The 27555-nt window shown below is 53.9% G+C and overlaps 1 protein-coding gene across 1 annotated transcript; it reads left to right on the forward strand.

Moving 5' to 3' along the window:
• Positions 1-30: 30 nt before the first annotated feature.
• Positions 31-27369, forward strand: UNC93A (unc-93 homolog A; the record flags this gene model as incomplete). The annotated part of the gene is made up of 11 exons (XM_082633248.1): positions 31-117; positions 4791-4972; positions 5912-6141; positions 7765-7890; positions 11952-12166; positions 15243-15378; positions 16471-16602; positions 24513-24774; positions 26143-26204; positions 26934-27040; positions 27361-27369. The coding sequence occupies 11 exons, from the start codon at positions 31-33 to the stop codon at positions 27367-27369; spliced, it is 1548 nt and encodes a 515-aa protein (XP_082489374.1).
• Between the last annotated feature and the right edge of the window lie 186 nt (positions 27370-27555).

The following is a 27555-nucleotide window of genomic DNA, read 5'->3' on the forward strand; positions in this document are numbered from 1 at the left end:
TCCTGGTGCCTGAAGCTTTCAGGCAGCACGATGGAAGGAAGCCTGAAGAACATCCTGGTGCTTTCCTGTGGATTTCTACTTCTCTTTACTGCCTACGGAGGTCTGCAGAGTCTGCAGGTAGGTGTGTACAGTCGTCATGTGATCCTACCTTCTGAATGTCTCTGGGACTCCAAGAATTCCTGTGGCACAGACAGCGAGGAACGTGGGGTTTCACCTTCCAAAATCCTCTTAACCAAACAGCGGTTTTTATGTGCAGCCCCAACTCCCAGTTCAGCGGGATTGCACAACTGCGGGTGTTTGACCGTCGGACAAGGAGAGCTGGTCTTGGGTTAGTGATAAAATCTGCTTTGCCTTTGCGTGGGTAAAAGGAGACACAAGACAAATCACTGTGCATTTGTGGTCAGGGGCAGTAAAGAGAATTCATCAGAGGTCCTGATACCACGTAGATTCCTGCTAGATCTTCCCCCGGGGTAGTTCCATTTTAAGTCTGATCTTTAACTGTGAACGAAACCCCAAGGAAGCCCCAGGGCTGGTCAGGAAGCAGCCTGTCATCATGCCCTTGTGCTTTCTTCACCAGCTTCATGCTCTGTGGCCTGGGGGCTGCCACACAGTGAAGTATCTCCAAGGTTTCTGATGACAAGTTAGTGTGGTCCTGGAAGGTCTGTCAGTCAGCGACAAGAAGTAGGCGCCTACTGTGTGCACAGAGCTGAACAAGAAAAGCACGTGCAGGGGGCTCAGAATGGGAGGTGCAGGACAAGAGAGGAGAGATTCAAATTTTCTGTCTTCATCGTTACAGTACAAACCCTTTGGACTTGTAGGTTGGCAAGGTAGCTCAGATTCAGCACTGAATTCCAAGTACATGTTTTCCTCCATAAACCCCTATTCAGTCTTTTTTCTGATTAGGGTCACAGAGAATGAAATTATAGCCCATGGTGATTCCCAGAATCAAGTTGAAGGGGAAGCACAGTCCTCTTTCTTGCCCGGATAGTCCATGACTTTGTAGACATTGCTCAGAATGTTGTGATGTTGTAAAATGCTAATGTGAGTGAAACACCGGTTTGTCATGCTGCCTTGAGCTCATGTTGAATGTAGTGTGTGCTTTCTGGAAGGAGAACATAGCGAGACCATGGACCCATCAGTGACACTGTCCCTACAGAAGCTTGCCCCACCGGAGGAAGTCCTGCTGTCAGCAGGTGGGGCAGCTCCCCTGGGTTCGGGCGTGACTGATGGGGTCCGAATTCTCAGGAAGCAGTTGTGATCTGACAGCTGCAGCTGCATGACGGCAAACTGGCCCCCTTGGAAGCCGGGGGAGGGAGTGGGGGGACCCTAGGAGCTGCCAGGAGTCCCTTCTCTCAGGCTATGACTGTGGGACGCTGAGGCCACACACAACGTGGAAGCCTCACTCAGGAAACTCTCGGAGTGGCGTCTGTGTGGGGAGAGCCGTGCAGCTGAGGGGAAGCCACACTGGCCTCCACGTCCTCTCCAGGGCTCCTGGGCTGGGCACTGCTGTCACTGGTGTGGCCTCTTCCTCCTCAGAAGACCGGAGATGTTAGAGAACCAGCCCTCCCACCCTGCCGTGGAACTATCCCCCCCACCACTCACGGCTGCTTCGTCCCCGCCCTTATCTGGCCCTATTTCCTTACCCACTGCTCCAGGACATGTAAACACGGTTTAACTCTGTCAGTCAGGACTGCCTTCGGAAACAGCAGGTAAGGACAGGGATGGATGTGGCCCTAGGGATGGCTGGATCCCAGCCACGTCGAAGGGACCTGCCGGTCTCCATCACTTCCTTCTGCTTTCATCTGCTTGGCTTCTTTCTCAGGCCCCAGCGAGGCAGCAAAGGTGGTCATAGGCATCCCCAGAGCGCCAGCCCCGGTCTGGATTCGGTCGTGCACTTGCCCAGGACGCAGACACACATCTACACCACCTTCCCCACAGCAGACGATCTCCTGTTTATTATCCAGATCTCAGTGTGCACGTCACACTTCCTTTTCCCCCTTCCCTGTGCCCTGGCTCCCACGTCTGGGTGAGGCGCCCCTGTGTGCACGCCAGGTCCTGTGGCACACACCACACTGCGCCTGTGAGCTCCATGAGGCCAGGCCCTCGCCACCCCGTCCATCACGTATCCCCTGCCTCAGGCAGCGCTCAGCACTGGATCCAATGGATCCAATCCATTCCCCAGTATGGTGTCTGGGGCTTCTGTTGGTCTAGTCTGGCTGGCTGTCCAGCCTCCCCTCACCAGAAGAGCTCGACAGCTGTGGCCATAGCAGCTGAATTCTCCTTGGGGCCTTTCCTCTCAGCATGGGGCCTCTGTAAACACATCCCCTAGACGTCTCTCCTCACCCACACCTCCCGACCTTTCCCTGGTCACCTCCGCATCCTGCAGGTCTCACGAGGTCTTCACTCCTTCCAGAAAGTCTTCTGACGCCTCTGGACTGGACTTCGTGCCCTCCCAGGAGCTCGGCCCCTGAGCTTCCCCCTGCAGGACTCACTGTCCCACTGCAAGTGGCCTGTTGGAGGCGTCACTGGCCCTGGCAGTCCTGTCCGTCACCCGCTCCTGGGTGGTGGCTGGTGGCTGTTGTCTCTCCCTTTTGTATCCCAGGAGCCACACGCAAGCCTCTGTGGGTCAGTGCTTACAGCCGATCAGTCGATCGACTTGCTGGGTGAGCTGGGTGAGCTGAGTGACCGTCCTCGTTGTTTACATACAGGTCACTCCCATGGGCTTCTCCTCGGGTGTGGATTTTGCAGGTTGGCTCTCCTAACACATGGAGAGACAGGTATTTGAACATGGTCATTCACTTAAAAAAAAAGACATTTGGTTTTGAAATTTGGTTCCCACTTTGGAGACTGAAATCTGCCTTCCTTTCCAGCGATGGGCAGTGGAACTCCATTATAAGTAACAAATGCACCTCGCCGCCGACAGGCAGCAGGGCTGTGGGTGGAAAGGAAATTCCAGAGCAGAGCAGTGCTGCCAGCCTCTCATTAGCACACAAAGAGGCAAGCTCACTAATACATGAGACCTTAATACTTAAGTATTAAGAAAACAAAGGGCCCCGGCTGAACCAGTTCCCACATTCCACACTCCTAGCAACTGGAGTTAGGAGCAGAAATTTCCAGATAACCCCACTTCAGGGAGACTGTGCAACTTCTGTCTTCCAACCAGACTTTAGAATTTTCATGGGACCAGACGTTCTTGTTCTCAGTTTCAATTAATCAGCGAACATGACTAAGTACCTGTTTGGGGCAAGGCACTGGAAGAGATTCAGAAAAAGCAGAACGTTCCCTGCACTCAAGACCCTTGGAGACCCTTGGCATGCACTTGAAGAAAGGGCACCCTCTGGAAAGGGGATGAGGATGGTCAGAGTATGTTGAGGGCTGGAAAGGGAGAGAAAATCCTGGGGTGAGAACACAGCCTGTGGGGTTTGGAGTCTCCAGGAGACAGGAAAGGGATGGGCGGGGAGGGCTTCAGAGAGGCCCCCGGCTGATGGGTGGGATCTTCTGTTGTCTTGCTGGGGGACCAGGCAGGAAGGAAGGGTCATAGTCCAGGCGTTAAAGTCCTGGCTTTGGGGTCATCTGGACTAATTCGCTGAGTGTATGATCCTACGTGGTGCGTTTCTTTCCCCCGTGGAGGTAGTAACACCTGTCTCACCCATAAAGGAGAAGGAACGTAAAAGTTCTTATTTCGGTGTCTGCACTTTGTCGACTCTCAAACAGTGGTGGTGTTCTGAGTTTTGGGCTCTGGCTTCTACAAGAGAAGAGACGCTGTGTGCGAATGTTTCTTCTCTGGTGCCTGGTCAGCTGTGTGGGGCACAGCGGGGAACCCCTGCACAATCCACAGGGTCAGGCTGAGCTGGATGTGGAAGCGAAGGAAACAGATGGAGGGACCCTTGTGAAGGAGGGTCTGGCTGCGCAGGGAAGCACTTGTCTTCTTCCCCACCCCCTCCCCTCCCCCTCCTCTCCTCCCCTCCCCAGCCGCTACTCCCTCCTTCCCATCCTCCCCCTCCTCTCTCTCCCTCCTCCCCCCTCCCCCTCCCCCTCTTCGCCCTCCCCCTCCTCTCACTCCCTCCTCCCCCCTTCTCCTCCCCCTCCTTTCCCTTTACAAGTGAAATAAATGGAGGAAGCATTTATGCTAATAGGTTTTTCTTTCACAGCAAAAGCCAAAAGTCACCTCTGCCATTGCCTTTGCCTGAGCTGGCTCTGGTTACCTATTTGACCTTTTGTTCGCTTCACACCAAGCTACACTAGGCACCAAGTGACGAACGACAAAAACAAAAAGAATGTGCAGATGTGCACTGTGTTTACACCAAGTGACGAACGACAAAAACAAGAATAATGTGCAGATGTGCACTGTGTTTACACCAAGTGACGAACGACAAAAACAAGAAACATGTGCAGATGTGCACTGTGTTTACGCAGCGTTAAGCTGGAGCTGCTTGCTCCGCCTCAGGCACAGCGGGAACCTTGATCTCCAAGGAGGAGCCTGGAGATGCGAGGCCCCTGGCTGCCCTGGCACCCCGCCTTCTCAGGGATGAGGCAGGGGCTGCGGGAAGCAGAAAGCGTTAGGGCCCCTCTGCCCCAGGCTGGTCACACTGGCTGCTTCCCCCTGGTCTCCACGTGCTGATTCCCCTTGACCAGAGTTCACCGCAGTCTCCTCCCCTCCCATCCCTCAGCTGGAGGAGAGGCCGCCCGCCCAGGCAGCCTGTTGCTGGGGGTCTCCAGGACCTGGAGATGACCCAGAGCACCTAGCCCTGGCAGCTGGGCCCCTGACCGGGCTGGCCTTGTCCCCGCAGAGCAGCCTGTACAGCGAGGAGGGCCTGGGGGTGGCGGCGCTCAGCACACTCTATGGCGGCATGCTGCTGTCCTCCATGTTCCTGCCCCCCATCCTCATCAGAAAGCTCGGCTGCAAGTGGACCATCGTCATCGCCATGTGCTGCTACGTGGCCTTCTCCCTGGGCAACTTCTACGCCAGCTGGTACGCCCGCGTTCAGATGCTTCCCGAAATTCCCCTCTCGGCTTCTGGGACAGGACGGTAGCGTGGCCTTCTTCCCATATTTTCCCACCAAGATGTCTCTGTCCCCTCTGCTGTGCCCATGCTCCCCCGATTGCCCATCCTGGCCTCTCCTGAGGCCTCCAGCTTCCCTCCTGGGCCAGGGCACTTTTATGGCCCAGCAACAAGGGGAGAATCTGCCTAAGATGCGGAGGGTGAATTTCAGGGGGACTTAGCAGAATGTGACCTGTGGACCAAACCCCACACCCTCACCCCATCACAGGGAGTGGACGCAGCAGGGCTGGAGCCAGTGCCCCAGGCCAGGCCTGAGCTCTTCCTGCGCCCTGACGGAAAGGGACCCTCGGGGACCAAGCTCTGAGGGCAAGGGCCACATGCCCTTGTTGCCAGGCATACACTTATCAAGCATCGATTGAGGGACACCCCGCTGCCATCCAGGATGTATTGATAGGATGGCTTCACGTTATTCTTTTTCTTGTTACCGTAGAGTTCTCATACAGAATCCTCATGGAGGAGAGCGACAGCTAGATGGATAGGTAGATAGATAAGTAGATAGATAGATAGATTGATTGATTGATTGATTGATAGATAATAAATCATTTCTAATGTACTGCCATTAGAAATACCTAGAACCCGCCTAGCCTTATTTGTAACCCCAGCTCATCGTAGCCACGTCCAAACACAAAGAAACTGCTCTGGCACCGAATTCCACTCTTACAAATGATGCTGAACCGGAAAAGACGCAGACTTTCACGTTCATCTGAGGCTAAGGGGCGACTCTGTCAAGCAGGACACCACCAGTGACGCGGCAGTGCTTCACTGGGCCAGGCAAGGAGCTTCCTTCTCCCCGAATGGAGGGGAGAGCGGAGGGCCCGAGGCACCCCACACCCGCGTTTCACTTCTCAGGTACACGCTGATCCCCACTTCCATCCTGCTGGGGCTTGGAGCGGCCCCGCTGTGGTCCGCTCAGGGCACCTACCTCACCATCATGGGAAACACGCACGCAGAGAAGACAGGAAAGGTTGGCAAAGACGTGGTCAGCCAGTATTTTGGCATCTTCTTCCTCATATTCCAGTCGTCTGGTGTGTGGGGCAACCTGATCTCGTCTCTGGTGTTCGGCCAGACGCCCACTCAAGGTAACAGGAAGGAAATGGTGACCGTGGAAGGCCCCTGTTCCCTCTATACACGTCCTCATTCTGGACTTGAGCAGGTGGTCCCGTGAGGCCACAAGGCGTGGCTGTCAGGCTGCCTGTGCCTCAGGGTCACCTGGCCCCCGGCTCTTCCCCAGACAGTCTGGTTGGGTCTGAGGGTCCATCTGTTCCACGGGTGCCCCAGCGATTCCAACCCTGGCCTTCCCTGAGCACAGGGGAGCCTGGGGTGCCGTGGGAAAACTGAGGGCCACCGCTCAACTGTGGAACTTGGGTTCACGGAGTCCTTTACTATCCTTCTAGACTAAGAACGGGTCCCATGGATTTATTTTGCCCCTGAATTGATCCATTCACCAGCGTTTTCCTTGTTACACAAAGGACCACTTATCAGTTAACAGATTTGAACATTTGGTGACTGATGCTTTAATTCATCTGTCTGCCTGACCACACTCAGACAGGGTTGCAAAGTGTGGATCTGCTTTATGCCTGCACCCTTTGATGTCTGAGGACTTAGACCAAGGACAGAGGAAATAAATATCTTCAATTCTCATAGGAAATTTATTAATGGGGAAAAATGTTCTAACTCTCCTGCTGTTATCAGGATCATGTCTCTCTCTCTCTCTGCCCTGGTCCTGTTAAGCCACGTAAAGTCCCACGTTTGGGAAACTGTAATAAAAAATCTGTCTCCCATTTTTGCTCATGTGATGTCATCACTTGCTAAGTGCATCCACAGAAGGGAACCTTTACGGCTGATAGATACTGATCGTTACTCAGTATTGGAGAAACCGTCAGCAATCAGCCAACAGAAGCTGGGGTGAAGGTTCAGTCTCTGACATGACTGTGGTAAAGGAGCGAACGGGTTTACTTTTAAAGACATACAGACAAGTGAGCTTCAGTCCCTGCCTGATCATAGGACACAGAATTTGAGGGCTGGAAGGCACTGTGAGAACACTGCAAGTTTTCTCAACCTTTCTAGGCTTCCAGCCTCCACACTGCCTTCTCGTCCGACAAGCTGCGCATCTCACTGGCCAAGGGGATTTTGCAGCATTTTATGTGATAAAATCTGTATGATGGAAACAATGAAACACTGAGTATTCTTTCCTCCATGACATCCATCCTCTCTCTCCCGAGATTCTGATGTGGGTCTACTGAGGGTCATTGATTGTTCAAATTTTATTCTTTTAATGGAGAAGAAAGTAACATTCAGAGAAGGTATGCAATAACCTGCCAGAGGTCATGGGACTGGTTCCAGATGAATCTGAGAGAGAACCCAGTGGGCCTGACACCCAGTCTAATGTACTCTAGTGCTTAGTTAATTCTGAAAAGTGGACAAGGTTCAATTACGTCAAGAATGTAATGTAACAAGTCACCGACATTTATTGCACATTGGTCCAGAGTGTCTTAAAATCAAGTGCCCAGACACGTGCTCAATGGGAAAAGCATTCTGAGACACTGGGTCAAACGAGCCCTTGTCTCGTGACTCTGACCTATGGTGATGTCTTGTCCTCTGCGTGTCCAGGCTCCTTTTCCCTGGGCGTTTGCTTCCTTGTGTACCGTCTCCTGTCAAGTTACCCGTGTCTTCAAGGCACCTCTTTGCTTCCTCCTTCACAGGGGCCATCCCAGAGGAGCAGCTCCTGTCCTGCGGGGCCAGTGACTGCCTGATGGCCACGGTGTCCACCAACAGCACAAACCGTCCCTCCCAGGAGCTGATCTACACCCTGCTGGGCATCTACACGGGTATGTGCTCGGCACCAGGAATCCAGGCAAAGCAAGCCCATCGCCTTCCTGGGTTGAAAAGACCACCTGCTCAAAGTATGAATAGTCTCTCTTCACCTGCAAAAGCCCCACAAAATGCATTCAGCTGGGTTGTACTCAGCCTTTTCCACATGAAATCGAATGCAGCAGCCTCTGCTGACCGAGGTCTCCTGTGATGATAGAATCACTTCACGTCTGCACCATGCAGGCCAGTAGCCATTATGTGCACTTACTTAAATTCTAATTAACGAAAGTAAAATTACTGTTCTGAGGTCACAGCAGCCACGTTCCAAGTGCTCAATGGCCACGCGGAGCTGTGGCGGCCCCATCAAGTGGACCACGGCCTTGGTGGGCTGGCTACTTGTGTTCTAAGTATGTCCAGGTGGATTTGGGAAGTCCCAAATCCTGGTGTTATCACCTTTTTCTGAGGAGTACATTTGAACGGCTTCTGCTGAGAGGCTGGGTTTGGGCATGGGTCTCCCCAGCACCCACCCTTGGGCATCGGCGAGGCCTTGGGGCTCCCACTGCTGGCCACAGGGCAGCAGAAGGCACAGGACACTGGAAGTTCATGAATGGTGGTCGCCCGAGGGAGTGAGTCCCTGGGACGGTTCTTATGCTTAGACGCTCATTTGAATGGAAAATGTTTATGTTAATAGCTTTCTAAATGACTTTGCTCTTACAGATCTATCTCCGCTTTGCGGGCGTACGCTTAGACTAGTTTTTTTTGTTGTTGTTGTTACCATTTGAAGAAAATTTAATGGTATTCTTTGTCATCCTTTTTTTTTTTTTTTTTTGCGGTACGCGGGCCTCTCACTGTTGTGGCCTCTCCCGTTGCGGAGCACAGGCTCCGGACGCGCAGGCTCAGCGGCCATGGCTCATGGCCCAGCCGCTCCGCGGCATGTGGGATCCTCCCGGACCGGGGCACGAACCCGTGTCCCCTGCATTGGCAGGCGGACTCTCAACCACTGCGCCACCAGGAAAGCCCTGTCATTCTTGAATTCAAGAATCTGTAAAGGTCTTGGACTGTGTCCTTCTTAAAGATCAAGAGTCTGATAGGTATCGGATTTGGTGGGACTGAGTGCAGGACTCCACTGAGAATCAAAGGTCCAGAGGCCACGTGCACAGTCAGTTTGTCTCCCCTGTGAGATAAGCTGTCTCCAACACGCCGGTCTCTTTCAAGGTTGCTTCCAAGTCAGAGGTGCCAAGTGAGCCCTTTATGCTACAAGGCAGAGCGGGCACTAGCAGATGCCGAGCAATGTGCTAGGACTTCTGTGGCCCAGAAACCAGCCAGACAAGACCCTGACTTTCAGTGACCTTAGAGTCCAGATGTGCCTTCAACTAACCAAAATTTGATAGGACACGTGTTTTGAACATAGTTCCCAGTTGACATGTAGTTACATCTTCTGAGGAAATTGCGTTCTAGGGCAGATTTGATGGGGAGGTGGTACCTAAGCCAGGTCTTGAAGGGTGAGTAGGAGTTTGAAGGGGACGTGAAGGACACTGAGGGCAGAGAAGCCCCAGAGGGAGCCAGAGTGGCTGGAGGACAGGGGCCTGGAGGGGCAGGGGAGCCAGAGGCGGGCGTGGCCAGCTGTGGCCTTGAGTCTGGATGCGCACTTACTTGTCTTGTAGACAGATTCTCGTGTTAGTTCAGTGTGGGCGTGAGAAAAAAAGCGGACAGAGAAGCCAGTGCAGGGGCGACACAGTGACCCAGAAGAAGGGAGTGAGCGCAGTGTGCAGAGCGAGGGAGGGCGGCGCGAGAGAGTTAGAGTGACAACTAGCAGGACTTACCTACGGACTCGACACGGGATATGGGAGAGGATGGGCCGACATCCTGTCTGGGAAACGTTCAGCCTGATGTGAGGGCAGACAGTGTGTCCCCTGGGCGGTTAGGGAGCTTCCGCAGAGGTCCTGGTTCACAGAGAATCCAGCCGCCTAAGTCCAGACGTTTATGTAAAGCAGGGACCTTGCAGACGTCATACGGGGAAACTCTCTTAGTACCTGGATCCCGGTTCGCAAGGCTTCACACCCTTCTTCCTTCAAGCAAGGCCATGTTGCCACAAAGACAAAAGAAAATAATAAAAATCAGAACTAAAATAAGAAAGGAGAAAAACAGACCAAAGCAAAGAGAGCACCATCTCCCTGGAGTAATTTTCTAGGATTCCTGAGCTGTGTCCTTACGATGCAGCATATTAGCCCTACCACCAGCAATTGCCCAGTCCATGCCCCTGCAGATGGCCCTGGACCAAGGGACCCTCTGGACACGCGTCTGTGTCCTGGTGAACATGTGGCTTCTAGTCCTACCCCCGGTCCCCGCCGCTGCACCTCAGTCCCTGTCCCGGGAAAGCTGTGTCCTGGGGCTGCTCCGAGCTCAGGCCGGGGAAGGAGCTGTGGCAGGTGGTGGGTGCTCATAGCCAGCTGATGGGCCAGTTTGGAGGAGTGCCTGCGTGCGCTGACTAGCTTTGACAGGTGGGAATCATGACCCCAGAGGACATCAGTGCCATTGTGAAATGTCTGTGGACAAGAGCCCAGCCTAATAAACTTGGTCACCAGGTTGATTTACCATGAAATGGGGGAGGGGACCAATGTTTAGCCAAGAGGAAAAGTAGCTGAATTACAGAGATAAAGCTTAGAGGTAAAGTAGTACTCCTCAGCATGGAAATGTGTTTATTAACCATGGACTTCTCTGAGATGCGTGTGGGGACTGGTTTTACCATTTCTCAGGCAATTTGGAGGAGGGCTGACTTTGTAAGCCTGACGGTTTCAGTACGGCTCAGGCGGCTACACCACAGTGAGGGGCGAGCCTGCTGCCTTGGGCGTCTGTGGCTACAAGAGATGGAAGAATAGTAGACAAGGTTGGGGACCAGTAAAGACACAAAGTGGCTCAAATCCTTTTTAAAGGGTGATGGGTCAAAGCCAGCAATAAGCGATAAAAACTGTTCTGAAGGGTCCCCGATCCCACCAGGGAGAGGAAAGACCACCACTGGTCGTGAATTCACCTGTGGATCCCAAACCATGTGTATCATTATCATTGTAGATGGAAGAACAGTAGAGACATGAGAAATGACAAAGGAGCCTCAGCCTCAGTGAGGGAGCGAAAAGGTGTCCACGTAAAGAACAGGAAGATTAAACAGACATTTGTCCTCCCTCGAGAGACAGGAAGGTGGGTTCATGGCAGAGAAAGAGACCTCGTCCTCACCTTCCGGAATCATGAAAGTACAGGATATCCCCTTAAGGGTGAAAGGAATAGTTGTCTTGAGTCATTTTTTGATAGATCCCCTGTTCACATGGTCCCAAATACAAATATTGTAAAAGGGGAAATCCCCCTCTCACCACCACCCAGCTTTTCCGCAGCCGTAGACAACCCACATAGTCTTTAATTCTTAGACACACCTACCGCACGTCTAAACAAATATGTCTTTATGCCCCTCCTTATCCAAATCAAATGGGAGCACAGTAGACTCCCAGCTCTGCACCTGGCTTTTCCTTTTAGCCATTTGTCTTGGGGGAAAACTTCCCATCTCAGTATGCAAAGAGCTCCTTTCCTTTCTCCAAACGCATCATCCCACTGGGGTTGGGAGATACCTCAATACATGCAGCTCCTACCACAGGGTGTTTGCATGAATAGATTTGGGATGAACATGAAGAGAAGCCAACGGTAACTTTCCTGGCGGGACCCATAACCCTGAGAAGGGAGCCTAGCTGTTGGTAGAAATTACTTTGAGGATTCTGACGAGAGAAATGGTCCATGGTTAAGGGCCCTGAGGCCCTCAGGGGTCTCGCCCCGGGTGTCTGTGTTTCCCATCACCTGCTCTGTGGGTGAGACAGCCCGACAGTCACAGAACCAGCACACGAGGATCGAGGCAACGTGTGAGGCCTCCGAGTCCACATCAGGGGTCAGGGGCTCAGCCTGCCGCCGTCACCTTAAATGTGGATTTGAAACCGACCGTCCGTCTCGAGAGGAGGAGGAGGTGAGGAGATGAGTCTGTGCGCGTGCGCGGTGCCACTGTCACGGCAGCCTGTCCCCCCACCTCCTGTCCTTTCAGGGAGCGGCTTCCTGGCGGTCCTGCTCACCACCGTGTTTCTGGAACCCGTAAAAGACGCTCAGCGGAAAAGTGAGGGAGAGAAGCAAGCGCCACCGTTCTGGTCCACTTTGCTGTCGACGGTCAAGCTGTTTAGCGACAAGCGCGTGTGCCTCCTGGCCCTGCTGCCGCTGTACTGCGGGTTCCAGCAAGCCTTCCTGGCCGGCGACTACACGCGGGTAGGAGGGGAGGCCGGCGGGGGCGGCACGGGGTCCGGGGCTGCGCTGGGTCCTTCCCGGACTCAGGAGAGCCGCCGTGTGGTTAGGACATCAGCCCACCTGGGAACACCGCTCACTTGAGATGTGTTTTCAGGGAAAGGACCAAAGCTGCTCAGGAGTCATCGCAGGGACATTTACTTGCCTGCATCTCACCCTGTGTCCTCATTTTAGAGTGAAAAATAGGGAAAACCATGAAATCCATGAATAACACTGAAATTCCTTATTACCTAGTTTTTAAAATTTTTTTATTTTATATTGGAATATAGTTGATTTACAATGTTGTGTTAGTTTTAGGTGTACAGCAAAGTGATTCAGTTATACATATACACGTATCTATTCTTTTTCAAATTCGTTTCCCATTTAGGTTATTACAGAATATTGAGCAGAGTTGCCTGTGCTCTACAGTAGGTCCTTGTTGGTTTTCCATTTTAAATACAGCAGTGTGTACATGTCGATCCCAAACTCTCGGTCTATTCCTCCCCCCAACCCTTCCCCGCTGGTAACCATAAGTTCATTCTCTAAGTCTGTGAGTCCGTTTCTGTTTTGTAAATAAGTTCATTTGTATCATTTTTTTAGATATCGCACATACACAATATCATATGATACTTGTCTTTGACTTACTTCACTTAGTATGATCATCTCTAGGTCCATCCATGTTGCTGCAAATGGCATTATTTCATTCTTTTTAATGGCTGAGTAGTATTGCATTGTATATATGGACCACATCTTCTTTATCCACTCATCTGTTGATGGACATCAGCAGGTTGCTTCCATGTCTTGGCTATTGTAAACAGGGATGTAATGAACATTGGAGTGCATGTGCCCTTTCCTACCATGTTTTTCTCTGGATATATGCCCAGGAGTGGGATTGAAGGATCATATGGTAACTCCATTTTTAGTTTTTAAGGAACCTCCATACTGTTCTCCATAGCGGCTGTACCAATTTACATTCCCACCAGCAGTGCAAGGGGGTCCCTTTTCTCCACACCCTCTCCAGCATTTATTGTTTGTAGATTTTTGATGATGGCCATTCTGACTGGTGTGAGGTGATACCTCATTGTAGTTTTGATTTGCATTTCTCTAATAATTAGTGATGTTGAGCATCTTTTCACGTGCCTCTTGGCCATCTGTACGTCTTCTTTGGAGAAATGTCTGTTTAGGTCTTCTGCCCATTACCTAGTGTTTCAATGATGTGTTACAATCTAGAAACGGAGGTTGATCTCAGCCTGGTCACCCTGGCTACTCAGACACTCTTTCCCTGGATACCCACCTGACCCCTGCAATGCCTGCCCGCCCACTTTGTGCCTAAAGGGGCGCCCTCTTTGGGGGAGGCTGGAGTGGTGCCCCGACACTGGACACCAAGTGTGACACTGGACACCAAGTGGTGCCCCAACACTGGACACCCATGTCTGGCCGACCACCTTCCATCAAGGGTCTCCCCCTGAGCCTCTGACTCCCTAGTTCCCCTGCCCAGGTGGGATCCTGTCCTGAAGAACCTTCTGGGATGCCGTGGAAGGGAAGCCGCAGACGGGGAGGTCAGAGTTAGGGTCCTTTTCCCCAGACATTGTTGGAGAGGACCTGGGCCTGGTGGGAGCTGGAGACAGCCAGGGTCAAGGCTGGACCCGTCGGCCTGTGTCCGAGGGGCTCCGCCCCTGAGGACCACCCTCCTCATCCAGGAAACTTCCTGTTCCATCCCCACCCCCGCTCCCTCCCGGGAAGGCTTGCCAAATGGGCAAGATAAAAGGCAGGGTAAAAATCTGAATTTCAGATAAACCACAAATACCTCTCAGTGTAAGTGTGGCCCTGAGTATTTGGACACCCAAGACTTTCTTTGGCAACCCTACTCTTAGGACCGTCCTGTTGGGGTCTTGGAGTTTCAACGAATGAAGACAGAATGACAAACCGTCCCCCCTGCTATCCAGATGCAAGGGGCCTCCTAGCCAGTCTCCTGTCTGTCCCCAACCCCGCCCCCGAGTCTGCGGCAGGAGCACTTGCTCTTCTTCTCATCTCTATGGAGATTCCCTTCCTGTTCCTTCCATCTTCTTCTTCTTTATTAAGACTTTCTTTTCTTTTTTTTTTTTTTTTTTTTTTTTTTTTTTTTTGTGGTATGCGGGCCTCTCACTGCTGTGGCCTCTCCCATTGCGGAGCACAGGCTCCGGACGCGCAGGCTCAGCGGCCATGGCTCACGGGCCCAGCCGCTCCACGGCATGTGGGATCTTCCCGGACCGGGGCACGAACCCGCGTCCCCTGCATTGGCAGGCGGACTCTCAACGACTGCGCCACCAGGGAAGCCCAAGACTTTATTTTCTTAGAGCAGTTTTAGGTTCACAGCAAAACTGAACAGAAAGGACAGAGAGTCCCTGCACGCCTGCTGCCCCCGCACGGGCACATCCTCGCCCGCTGCCCCTGCACGGGCACTTCCTCGCCCGCCGCCCGCCTCCAGAGGGTCCATTTGTTACAACTGAGGACCTACATGGATACATCGTCATCACCCCGAGTCCACAGTCTGCCTGAGGGCTCGCTCTTGCTGCTCTACACTCTCGGGTTCGGACAGGCGCATAATGACCTGCAGCCATCACCGTGGTATCGTTCATGGTATCGTTCGGAGGAGTTTCAAGGCCCTAAAACTCCCCCAAGCTCTGCCTGTTCATCCCCGGGCTCCGTCCCACCCAGCTGCCTTTTGGCGGGATGGGAAATGACCCACACCGGCGAGAAGGGTCCGAGTTCGCCCCTGTGTACGTAGCATATGGTACAGGTACGCCGGGCGAGGATCGCCAGGCGTCCACCCAAAGCGCCCCCTGCTCGTTCTTACTCAGAAGAGGCTCCTTACAAGCATCAGCAGTGTTCTCCACCCCGGGAGCTGGAGGCCCGGACGAGCTTCCGGGCCAGCGTAGCAGGCCAGTGGTCACAGGGCCGAAAGCGTGTGAGCATGGGCTGGATTCCCGGATCAGATCGAACCCGCAAACTGCAGCTTCAGAGCTCAGCCCTGGAGCAGGCCTGAGGCAGCGCGGGTGATTGGTCTGTGCTTCTCCCGCAGTCCTACACCACCTGCACCCTGGGGATCCAGTTCGTGGGCTACGTGACGATCTGCTTCTCAGCTGTCAACGCACTCTGCTCCGTGCCGTATGGGAAGCTGGCCCAGTACACGGGCAGGATCGCTCTCTTCGCACTGGGTAGGTGGACCGTGGACGCACAGTGGACGCAGTCCTGGGGCAGGTCTGGCTGCACTGCAGGCGATTAGAGCGTGTGTGATGAGGGCCAGGGTTGCGGTAAGGATGGGGTTTGGTGGAGGCACAGAAAGGGGGGCCCACACCCGCAGTGGGGGCCATGGGGTCAGGCAGGAGATAGGGAGCCTTCCAGAAGGAAGAGATCTGTGTTCATGTGGTGGATGAAGCTGGTCTTCTAAATGGACATCACCTTCTATTTTTCTTGAGGGAGCAAGAAGGATCGGAGACAGCATGAATAAGGAGAAAGGAGGGTGTTCAGGAGACAGCTACCTGGTGGCCCAGTCAAGGCCCAAAGGGTCTGTGGCGATGCAGCAAGAGGGAGGGAGCCCATTAACCATTGGTCAGTGCTCACTGGGGGCCAAGTCATTTGCTTTATATTGAGGAGAGAACAGAGAAGCATAGTAACCTGCCCAAGGTCACACAGCCTCGGGGAACCCAGGATGCACCTGCTCTTTCTGCTCCTGGGCAGTCCCTGAGGGTCATAAGCTGCTCTGTTCCCACATTTGAGGGACATCACAGTGTCTGCGGAATCACGAGGCCAGGCCTTAGGACCCATTACGATAGAGTCAGGAGGAATGAGGAAGCTCTCCCCCAGCCTCTCCCTCCTTGTCCTGTTGGGAAGCCCCAGCTCCCAGGCTGGGGGCACCCCTTCCCGTCCCCTCCTCACGCCCCCTCCTCAGTGAGAAGCAGGGGTCCCACCACTCGCTCCTAATGAAGAAGCCCTTCCCTCTCCCACTCTGAACCCCCATAATCTGGGGCCCCCTCTGCCCAGCAAGGCGACACTTTCCTCTAAGACACAGAGGTGTGTCACCCCGAGGCCCCCCACCTGATGATGTGGAGGCCAGAGGTGGATGGAATTGCACACCTGCCAGGCGTGCCCTGCATTTCACCTGCAGTCTCTGTGTGCCACGTCAAAACCCACCTGAAGAAATCAGTCTGGGTTATTTTAGGAAACATCCCTCCAGCCTGGAAGCAAATGATCAGAAGACTCGTCCTGTAGCGCAGAGTGGCTGAGAGCAGCCCCTTTCCCGCTCACAGGGGCCGTGACCCACCTGTCCTGCATCGTCGCCCTCCTGCTGTGGAAGCCCCACCCCCGCCACCTGCCTCTGTTCTTCGCCTTTCCTGGCCTCTGGGGCGTGGCGGACGCCGTCTGGCAGACCCAGAACAATGGTGAGTGCCGGGCACAGAGCCTTTCCTGCTCAGGCTCCCCGCCTCGGCCAGTCATGGGGGGACACGTGGTGGGTGGAGGGCCCCCCAAGGGGACATGGTGACATGTGCAATAAGGGCAGTGGAGCGGGGACCACACAGGCGGGAGGGCTCCAGCTCCACACTGGGGATTTGCAGTGCTTTCTCTGAGCGTCTACTCAGATCCATGATCTCCATGAGAAAAGGTACCAAGTGTGCAACTTCCTTTCCTGCAGTGATGGTTCCTTCATGGCTTCCCCCTGGAAGAGCTGGTCTGAACAGAACAGGGTCCGGCCCGTGTTCCCCGTGCTGGTGTCTGGGGAGGACGGGACCTCCGGCCCCTCTCAGCTGAGGTTGGGGACAGGCGGAAGCTTACAGGTTACCGTGACAACGTCCCTGCAGCGGCTCTGGGGCTCGGGGTGGGTGTCAGTTTTCAGGAGAACGGAGTTTCGGGCGGGAGGGCTCAGCAGAGGCTTCATCCTGGGGCCACGCCCGAGTGGCCTCCTGGCCGATAGTCCTCCAGGCAGCGGGGAGCCTGGGGGAGGCAGGGAGGTGGGGGGGCCGGGAGGGAGCCGTCTCTGTCGCTTTAGTGCCGTAACAGGACTCCACAGACTGGGGGGCTTGTAAACAGCAGACATTTACTGCTCAGAGCTCTGGGGCTGGACGTCCAGGGTGAAGGCACCGCAGATTCGGTGTCACAGAGGCTGTCTCTTGCCATGTCCTCACGCAGAGGTAGGGGCCAGGGGCCGATCTGGGGCCCCTTCGCGAGGGCACTGACCCCTCCCTGAGGGCCACACCCCACGACCTCGCCCCTCCCAGAGGCCTTCGCCTTGGGGTTTCAGCATGTGTCTCCAGGGCACTCTGAGAGGAGAGGCTGGCTGGCCCGACGTAGGGCCGACGTACCGCTGCAGGGTCCACTTTCACTCAGCACTGGTGGAAGCAGCAGCAAGGGTTTAGGGCGGGGCTGACAGGGTCACGGCTGCCGTGACTCAGGGGACGGTGCGGACCCACGGGGAGGTGGAGGGCAGGGGCGGGGGCTTGGAAGGAGGCCGAGGGACGGAGCTTCTGGACGCAGGGACTCAGTGGTCCCGGGGCCAGGCTGGGCATCGGGATCCCCAGGCTGAAGGTGGCAGACGAGCCCACAGACCTGGACGCATCCGCTGAGGGGCTTGGCTTGAGCTTGAACACGACACAGAGAGGACGCCGGTGGGGGGACCCAGCACTGAAAAGGGGCTGTTTGGGGCACGTATCACTACGATTATTTCATTATTTCAGGCTGCACCGCACGGCACGCGAGATCTTAGCTCCCCGGCCAGGGATTGAACCTGGGCCGCCGTAGTGAGAGCGCCGAGTCCTCACCACTGGACCGCCAGGGAACTCCCTCTCTTAGGATTTTAGATTCAGAGTGAAGAGCTGTGAGGAGAGGAGGAGGGGGAGGGGGAGGGGAGGGGCCAGAAAAGGAGGCCGAGAAGGTTGGGGAGGGAGGCCCCTGGCCGGGAGGGGAGGGGTGCCCTTTCTTTGGAACGCAGGAGAAGGCAGTCAGGAGGAAGGATACGGCCCCTTTGTCACCACGGGGAAAGGAGTTAATTCAGGCCTGAGACACGTGGCTTCCTAGAGGAGCCACAGCCAGCGACGACCTAACAGACAGTTTTCACCACGAGCCGGCCGTCAGTCCTGCGAGGATTCGTTCACCGATGTAGCCCAGCCGGGCGGCATCACCCTCAGCGCACCGCTCCCTGCAGAAGCGCGGCCACCTCCAGAGGCCCGGGCCTGGGGCAGAGCGGGACTCGGGCCCAGAGGTCCAGCCGCAGCCTCGGCTGATGTTGCAAAGTGGGCGGGTGAGAGGCGAGGCGGGCAGAGCCGCTGAGGGCAGGGGGGCCCCGCCAGCCAGCGCAGGGGAACTGGAGAGCTGCCCTCAGGCCACCGAGAGCGGTGTGCGTGGCCAGTGCCGTCCGGCATCCTCGGGGGCCCTGCACCCTGACACAGCGGGGGGTGGGACGGCCACCAGACGTGCGACAAAGGCCTCAGAGGCCAGGCTGTGGATGTGAGGGACACGGGAGAGGCAGGTGGGGGGCATCAGGGGAAGAGGCCCCGGCAGCCCCGAGTGCGTGGGGAGCTGGATGACCGGAGCCAGGCCTGGGCTGGAGGCCCAGGGTCCAGACTGTGGTGCAGGGAGCTCTTCCCTGGGCTGTGATGACTGCAGTGGGTGGGAGTCTGGGCCACCCACGGCGGGTGGGAAGGGAGTGGCCGCAGCCCAGGAGGCGACATCCAGCCGAGGCCCAGGGAGGCCTCCTGTGGACGCAGGCTCCCCATGTGCCAGGAGGCGCCCTGGTTTGGCGGGTTGGTGGTAGGTCCTGCCAGGGGATGAGCCGTAGCTGACTAGGTCTTGGGGGGAGACCACAGGACAGAGGGGAGCAGGGGACTGGCGGGCGGCCCATGGAGGACACGGAGCGCGGCTTGTGTTCCCTGTGACCTAATGGGACGAGGGCTGAGGGCGGGAACCCTTGGCCCTGAGTTTCCCGAACCACCTACGGCCCTGGCCCCGGGCGGGAGGGTGTCGGAGGCCCCAGGAGGTGAGCCGTCTACACAGCCGGCATCCTGCAGATGCGTGAGCCCGGGGCCCCAAAGGTGGATTTGGCTCAGAAGAGAGCCTCTTCCTTTGGAAACACCACCCACCATTCAGCCCTTATCGGGGAAACACCCGGACTGGAAACTGGGTCGGGCTAATCCACAAACAAGCCACAGGCCAGCGTTTCCAGGGGCGGGAGGCCTGGCCGCTGTCCCTACACCCAAAGAGAACAGGTGCACGTGGCCTCACCATGGTGGACTCAGTACTCCAGGATGGCCTCTCCTTACCATCTCAGCTGTTGCCGGCTTATGAAACAGCTGAAAACATCACTGAACAAACCCACTGCTGTAGGTACCAAGGGGTTTGGGTTTCACAGTCTTGGCAGGAGGCTCTCCGGAAGTTCTGAACCAGGTGACAAAGTGTGTTAGGCTCAGTGCCATAATCTGGTGTGTTTGGACAAAGGTCAGTTGGTGGAAGCAATGACAAACTAGTCTCAGGCTGGGCTGCAATGTTGCTCTACAGAAGAAATACTGAATCGGTAGGGGAGAGGTACACAGACACCACGTTAGCTTTTCTTGGCAGTGCAGACTTCTGAACGAGTGCAGGTCACAACTTCCCCCGTAGGAATCTTAGGCATTTTCCCCAGGGAGCGTCAGGAGAGAATTGCTTTCAACAGCCCAGAGGAGGTGTGAAAGACCCCCACTATTTTACTGAACAGTCCAAATGCTTCTGCCGTCTTGCTTTCTAATTAGCTGACATCTCTCAGTTCACTTGAATTTTTTACAGTATTTACACATTAGAAGTCAGCAGCCACGCAATAGTCCATAGAATAATTCCTTAGGTGTTTCAAATGATTGCAAATAAAATGTTTGGTTTTCTTTCTCCCTGAGATATAGGAGTAATTGCTTTAACTCTCCTTTTCTTTCCACGGACATGAGAGACCATCAGGCAGAGCCTTTGTCAAAATTGTGCAGAGTTACATGAGATCCAGTGAATAACTTGGAGAAAGATCTCCTTGAATAAGGAATGCTAATTTAAAATGAATTATGTCTGTCTTTTTGTTCAGATCAAAAGTAATTTGTTTCAAGGAAAAATCAGTTGCTGGGGAAGATTGTTCTTTTCGTGTACGATTTGAGAATTTCTTCTGGCGTCTATGCTGGCGATCGTCTTGGCTAGGAGGGATGTTTTACTGACTGAGTCCCCTGCAGGCTGGCTCCACCAGGCTCTCTCGGGCTTGCCACCCTGCAGCGTGGTCCATCCATACCGTCTCTGTATTTTCAAAAACTGGAAATTTTGTGTAGCTTTCGCCACCTCCCAAGATCAGCTCCCTCTCATTTTTGCTTTTTCAATAGCAAGTTGGATTTCTAATCCTTTTCTCCCTGAACGTGTCTCTCTTCTAAGAAGATACGTGAGCCACATACTTTCCTAGTTAATGAGACTGGATACAAGTCAGTACAATTTAACCCCCCTTTTCAGTCATCACCTCGCAGTTTAAAAACTGATTGTTACAGTTCTCCAGTTTAGAGGCAAATCAGGGGCGGGAAGCATCCAAGCCCCTCCATCCTGGGACAGAACCGTGCTTCTCGCTGCTCATGTTCCCACTGGGCTCCAGGGATCCCTCCGGCCGTTGGAGCCCATGATCTGGAGGCTTTCTGTTTATCCATCCTGACAGTTCACGAAAGATGGGTACCGTTGCCATGGCAACCCTTGCACGCCAATGCCTGCACTTGAGATTCAGAATGTCTGGCCTGAAAATACTCTTTGGCCCTGTCAGCCACCAAAGGGGCTGTTTTCAGGTGGATAAACTCAAAAAATCTGTCTTCTCTTACATGTCCAGTTCATGTATCCTGTCTTTTCCAACCCAACAAGACTCATTCACATCCTGTCATCCGAGGACGGGGGTCAGCATCCGGTCACTTCCACCTGGTGCCTTTCCCAGATCAGGCTGCAAGCAGGCTTTTCTTTTCCCTTTTCTTTTGGAATAATCTTAGATCAACAGAAAAGTTGCCAAGGCACTACAGAGTTCCCAAATACTGTTCATTCTGTTTCCCTTAATTCGAACATCTTACAAAACTGCAGTACATTTGTCAAAACCAAGAAATTAATACTGGTACATAACGAAACTTCAGACTTTATTCAAATTTCTCCAGCTTCCCCCCCCCCACCATCCTCTGTGTGCTCCCAGATCCCAGGCAGGCACCACGTTACACGTAGCCATCCCATCTCCTTTGTCTGGTCTGTGCCAGTTTCTCATTTTTCTTTGTTTTTGATGACCTTGACTTCTGGAGAATACTGGTCAGGTGTTTTGTAGACCATCCCTTAATTTAGGTTCATCTGATGTTTTCTCATAATTAGGCTAGAGCTAAGGGTTTTGGGGAGGAAGACCCCAGAGTGAAGTGCCTTTCTCATCACACTGATCGGGGGCACAGACGGCCTTCCTCCCGGTGAGGGCCCCTCCTGCCTCCCAGACTGCTGAGGTGTTCTGCACGCAAGGCTGTGAGCTCACAGCCACTCTGGACCTCTCTTCCCTGCTGGCGGATCCCCTCACCAGGGTCACATTTCAGAATCAGACTCACAGAATGGCAAGTTCTTCATTGGGCATTTAAGGCTCTCGGGGCCCAGAAAGTTTAAGTTTATGGGAAAACCTCAGAAAGCCAAGGAGCCCATAGCCACTTAAAAGGCTGAACTGGACTTGAACCAGAACTTGCCCAGGAGAGAGTGGGCAGTGGGTCCCCTTATCCTGGAGCACAGTGGTCTATAATTGTCACAACCTAAACTTAACCTTGAAATCGCCTAAGGACACCAACCTATAGACCAAAAACGTTGACTTAAAGCTAGAGTTGGCTGTGTTACCGGATGTTCAAAACATCGGGGTGCATTTGTCAGGTACCCCAACCCACTAAGGGAGCAGCTGGACCTTTTTGCCAGAGAACAGGACATAATCCACCACTTGTAGCCATAGTGTCTCACCTTGGATTTTCTTCTCTAGCATCTTGTTTTTAGGTCCTATTTTAGAGTCACCCTCAGAAGAAAGACAAGAGACCTTTAAGTAATCTCAGAAATTAAGTCCCAGGGTGTGGTTATTAGGTTCTCTTTGTGCATTCATTTCCATTAGGGCGCTTTGCAGACTCCACACAAGAAGCACACCTCCTTCTGAATGTTCCAGACAGCCTCCAGTTTTCCCAAATAGGCATGTGTTGTTTAAAATGTGTATCTTATGTCATATCTTATATCTGCCCGAGGGAGCCCCGTCCTGAGCGGTTCCTGCGCAGATGGACATCTGAGTAACCAAATGCCAAGGGGTGTCTCCTGGGCGTTGACATTTCCAGGCAGGGCTGCAGGAGACCTTGCTGCTGCCCTCAGACCTTTCCCCCCAGAGCTGGAGGGCCCCTCCCTCTACAAGCGTCTCCTCTCCTGTTCTAAACGCGGAAAGAGGGGAGGGGTATAAGGAAATGGGCGAAGTTAAAGGAACAGAATGAAAGCTGGAAAGTGCATATGTGCATGGAAGTCCCGCCATCAGCTCTCCCCACCACAGCTGCCCGCCCGTAGGCGGGACAGTTCTGAGGACGTGTCCACCGCTCTGCGGGCTGCGGCTGCCTCTGGGAATGAAGGACTCCGGGTGCAGAGTCTGTCTGGTCCCGCTGGGCTCAGGGCTGTCTGCTCATCCCCACCGTGCCGGAGCCCACGCTTGACATTTTGGTTCACGCATTATCTGACCCATATGCAAAGGGGGTGCCTTGGCCCGTGCCGTGCTGTGTGTGGTCACGTGTCCTTTGTTACCTGGACTGCCTCGCCAGCGTGGGCTTTTGGGTTGTAAGGGGAAGCGGAGAAAAGGAAGGAGCAGCTCTCCCCCCAGGACTGCCCACCGTTTACTTGGGTTACTGTTTATCCTTTGAGAGGCGTGTGACCCGCAGGGTGTGCTGACCCGCAGGGTGTGCTGACACTGCAGGACCGGGCTCAGCGTTTTTCCACTTCATGAGTCACCGTCCACCCATGCGTCCACTCAGGCATTCAATAAGGATTTTCGCTGACACTGGGTTGTGCTGGAATTATCATTCCAGATAAGATAGGTTCCTGCCTCAGGGAACCCACGGCCTAGCAGAGGACAGGAGGAGGCACGGCAAGTCCATCAGCCAGAATGGTAGGCGTGGTGACCAGGCCGCTCCGGGGAGTGCAGCAGGACAGCGGCCGGGATGCTCAGGCCGGTCCCCCTGTTGAAAACCTTCCCTTCCTAAGTGTCCACCTTCCAGACACACTGCCGCCTCGCTCACGTCCTGGGGATGGGGTTGATTCCCGTTCGGCGAAACTTTACCACACTGCAAACAGGAACAGAAAATCATTTACGCTCACCTAGAAGCATGATCAGACTGTACTAGTTTGCTAAGGCTGCCGTGACAAAATACAGCAGAAATGGAGACTTGAGGTCTGAGATCCAGGTGTGGCAGGGCTGTGCCCCTGAGGCCTCTCTCCTGGGCGTGTCCTCGGCCGTCTTCTCCCCGTGTCCTCACGTGGCCGTCCCTCTGTGCATGTCTGTGTCCTGACCTCCTCTTCTTATACGGACACCAGTCACACGGGATCAGGACCCACCCTGATGACCTCCTTTAACTTGATCACCTCTCTAAAGGCCCAGCTCCAAATACAGTCACACCCTGAGGTCCTAGGGGCCAGAACTAGCACATGTGGATTTGAGGGACACAGTTCAACCCGTATCACAGACTCAGGTCATTTCTCCCCCAAACCTTCAGACAACCACCCAAGCGGGTTTGAGTCCCTTCATCAAGAACTCAGTGTGGGGCAGCCTCACTTGGAGGCTTCACCCGGCTGAACGCTCTTACCCCTAAAGTCTCCAGGATGGGAAGGAAAGGCCCACACAGTGGCAATCCCCTTGCCCTGTGGCAGGCACCAAAAACCCCACGGTTGAATAACTTATGTACTATGCACTTCCCCTAAGTGCAGGAATGAATGGCCTTCCCTCTCACGACTACGGCCTTTGTTTGTCTTCACTCTGGGGCATCTCGCCTTCACCTACACGGGTCCCATCTCTCGACCTTGCTTTTCTTACCTGCGAAGCTCGGGCTTGGGCCACATCCCCTACAGTGTTAACTTTCATCCGTTCTGTTTCTTGTATATATGATGGTTCTTCATGGCTAGAGAACGTCACCTGACTTGCTATCATCCACAGCGTGAAATAATTCCACTTTTTACAAAGGAAGGTCCTAGTTTTATTGGGAAAACTGGGCCGTGGGGAAGCTGCATATTTTCGGCAATAATCAGAAAGGTCGTTTGCGGTTTTACAGCCACATTTTCACCCGTCTCTCCCCTGCAGCTCTTTTCGGGGTCCTGTTTGAGAAGAACAAGGAGGCCGCCTTTGCCAGTTACCGCCTGTGGGAAGCCCTGGGCTTCGTCATCGCGTTCGGATACAGCACGTTTCTGTGTGTCAGCGTCAAACTCTACGTCCTCCTGGGCGTCCTGAGTCTGGCCATGGTGGCATATGGAACTGTCGAGTATCTGGGGTCCAAGAAGGTGGCCAGGCTGCTCACCGAAGAGCAGACAAAACCAGCTGAGGAAGGAGTGACACAGACAAAAATGTGAAGCCACAAACCCCATGGTGGACGAACCCAGAGCGTATCAGCGGGAGAGTTTTACCTGAAGATGCCTCAGAGTTTATAGTTGATTCACAAACAGGTAAACTGAGGTCCAGGCAAGTCAGTGACTACCTCTCAGAGTCAGTAAGTGACAAAGCCAGACTAGGGTTTATGTCTCTTGAAACTTATAGAGTATGAGTTTCTAAATAAATGCAATTACATTATGGACTTGACTCTTGTCCACATACTTTAGACACACACACAAGTCATCACATTACCCTGTTGTAGACCATTGGAGACAACAGACAAAAGTAATTCCCGGGGCTTCCCTGGTGGCGCAGTGGTTAAGAATCCACCTGCCAATGCAGGGGTCATGGGTTCAAGCCCTGGTCTGGGATGATCTCACATGCCGCGGAGCAACTAAGCCCGTGCGCTACAACTACTGAGCCTGCGCTCTAGAGCCCGTGAGCCACAACTACTGAGCTGTGTGCCACAACTACTGAAGTCCACGTGTCCAGAGCCCATGCTCCGCAACAAGAGAAGCCAGCACAATGAGAAGCCCACGCACTGCAACAAAGAGTAGCCCCCACTTGCCACAGCTACAGAAAGCCTGCACACAGCAACAAAGACCCAATGCAAGTAAAAATAAATGATAGATAAATCAATTTTTTTAACATCCTTATTGGAGTATAATTGCTTTACAATGGTGTGTTAGTGTCTGCTTTATAACAAAGTGAATCAGTTATACATATACATATGTCCCCATATCTCTTCCCTCTTGCATCTCCCTCTCACCCTCCCTATCCCACCCCTCCAGGTGGTCACAACGCACCAAGCTGATCTCCCTGTGCTTTGCAGCTGCTTCCCACTAGCTATCTATTTTACGTTTGGTAGTGTATATATGTCCAAGCCACTCTCTCACTTTGTCACAACCTACCCTTCCCCCTCCCCATATCCTCAAGTCCATTCTCTAGTAGGTCTGTGTCTTTATTCCTGTCTTACCCCTAGATTCTTCATGACATTTTTTTTCTTAAATTCCATATATATGTGTTAGCATACGGTATTTGTCTTTCTCTTTCTGACTTACTTCACTCTGTATGACAGACTCTAGCTCCATCCACCTCATTACAAATAGCTCAATTTCGTTTCTTTTTGTGGCTGAGTAATATTACATTGTATATATGTGCCACATCTTCTTTATCCATTCCTCTGTCGATGGACACTTCGGTTGCTTCCGTGTCCTGGCTAAAATAATTTTTTTAAAAAGAATGTATAGAAGTAACCTCCACAAGGATGCAACACGTGAGGCTGATGACACGAGGAGCCTGGAGGTGGGGCAGACCGGTCGCATGCCTTCGGCCCACTCACCAGCAAGACCTACGTCCCTCCATCCTCCTCCTTCCTCACCGTCTTTGACAGCTCGGGAACACCTGGTAACGCGGTCACGGCTCTTCTTTGAGCCCCGCTTTCTTTCTGAGGCATCCCAACCCTCTGGCACCTCTCGGACAGTGTTCCCCGCTTTTCCTCTTTTCTCCTTTCATGGACCTGTCGGTTAGACCGCTGTTTAAACACCACCCACCTGTGGCCGGTGTTTCCGAGGTGCGGCCTGCAGCCCAGCCCAGCACCCTCCAGGAGGCCCCTGGCCGCTCTCAGGGGCACTCTTGCCTCTAGGGCTTTGCTCACCTTCCTCGTCGACCTTGAACGCCCTCCTGCCCTCAGTCCCTATCCATCTGGGCTATGCTCGTGGCCCATGAACACACACTTTCCGACCTCAGTCTTTGGTATGAGCATCTCCCCTGCTGGACCTCAAGCCTCCCGGTGTCCACTATGTAATACTAGTGGGCGCCTAATGGAGGTTTGTTGAGTGCAGAAAATGTAGCAATAATTCAAAGAAGGATGAACCCATCCTTGGCCTGTCCACGAGCTTCCGGCCGAAGCCGGGCCCTTCCTCAGTTGTTCACTCACTCACTCAGTACCAACCGAGCCCCAGATGCCCCAGATGTAAAGCTGAGCCAATACACTCGCGCTCCTTCCTTCCTGCAGCTTTCAGCTTCAGCCAAGAGAGAAGACAGGTGTTAATCAAATAAATAAACATTTTGGCTGCTGTGTGTAGACACATGAGGCCTCTCAGGTGCCACCTGCCCCCTCTGGGATTTGCCCAGGACCCCCAGCTCCGGGACTGGCCATGCTCTGTGCCCCCCACCATCCAGGCTGGGCCGTCCTGTCCGTGTGGCACCCTCTTGCCCCACCCATCCGTCAGACAGCTCAGGTGCTGTGCTTCCCCTCCGTCCTCTGGCCAGTCTCCTCCAGGCCACACACAAGGTCAGCCGCTCCCCCTCACATCCTGCCTGCCTTTCATGGCTCCCAACTTCCAGTCCTTTCTGCCGGCGCCAGACCCTCCCCTCTGCCCAGGACCGACCCCCTCCATCCCACAGCCCAGCTCCTTCTGAGGGCTCCCAAGTTCACGGACTGAACGGACCACGTCTATAATCTTAACATCACTGAGCCTTTACGTTCTTGAAATCTCATAGCATTATTGCCCCTTTCCTGCCAGTCTTGCTGGCCACCTTGCGCTGTGTCTGTTTGCAGGATGCCTGACCCCTTTGCATGCCCCCATTGTGGAGCTCAGGTCATTTCACAGCGAGTCAAAGCTCAGTGAGCATCTCTGCAGGAGGCCCTCGGCGAGGGCTGGATAGCATGTACCACCCGCCGACTTGGAGCGCTGAGACTCTGTACATAAACCACGTGGGCTCTGCATGAAGATCAGGCTGACCACAGCCTGAT

This window comes from Mesoplodon mirus (genome assembly GCF_964341445.2).
Source record: "Mesoplodon mirus genome assembly, chromosome: 10".
In the NCBI taxonomy this organism is placed as follows: Eukaryota; Metazoa; Chordata; class Mammalia; order Artiodactyla; family Ziphiidae; genus Mesoplodon; species Mesoplodon mirus.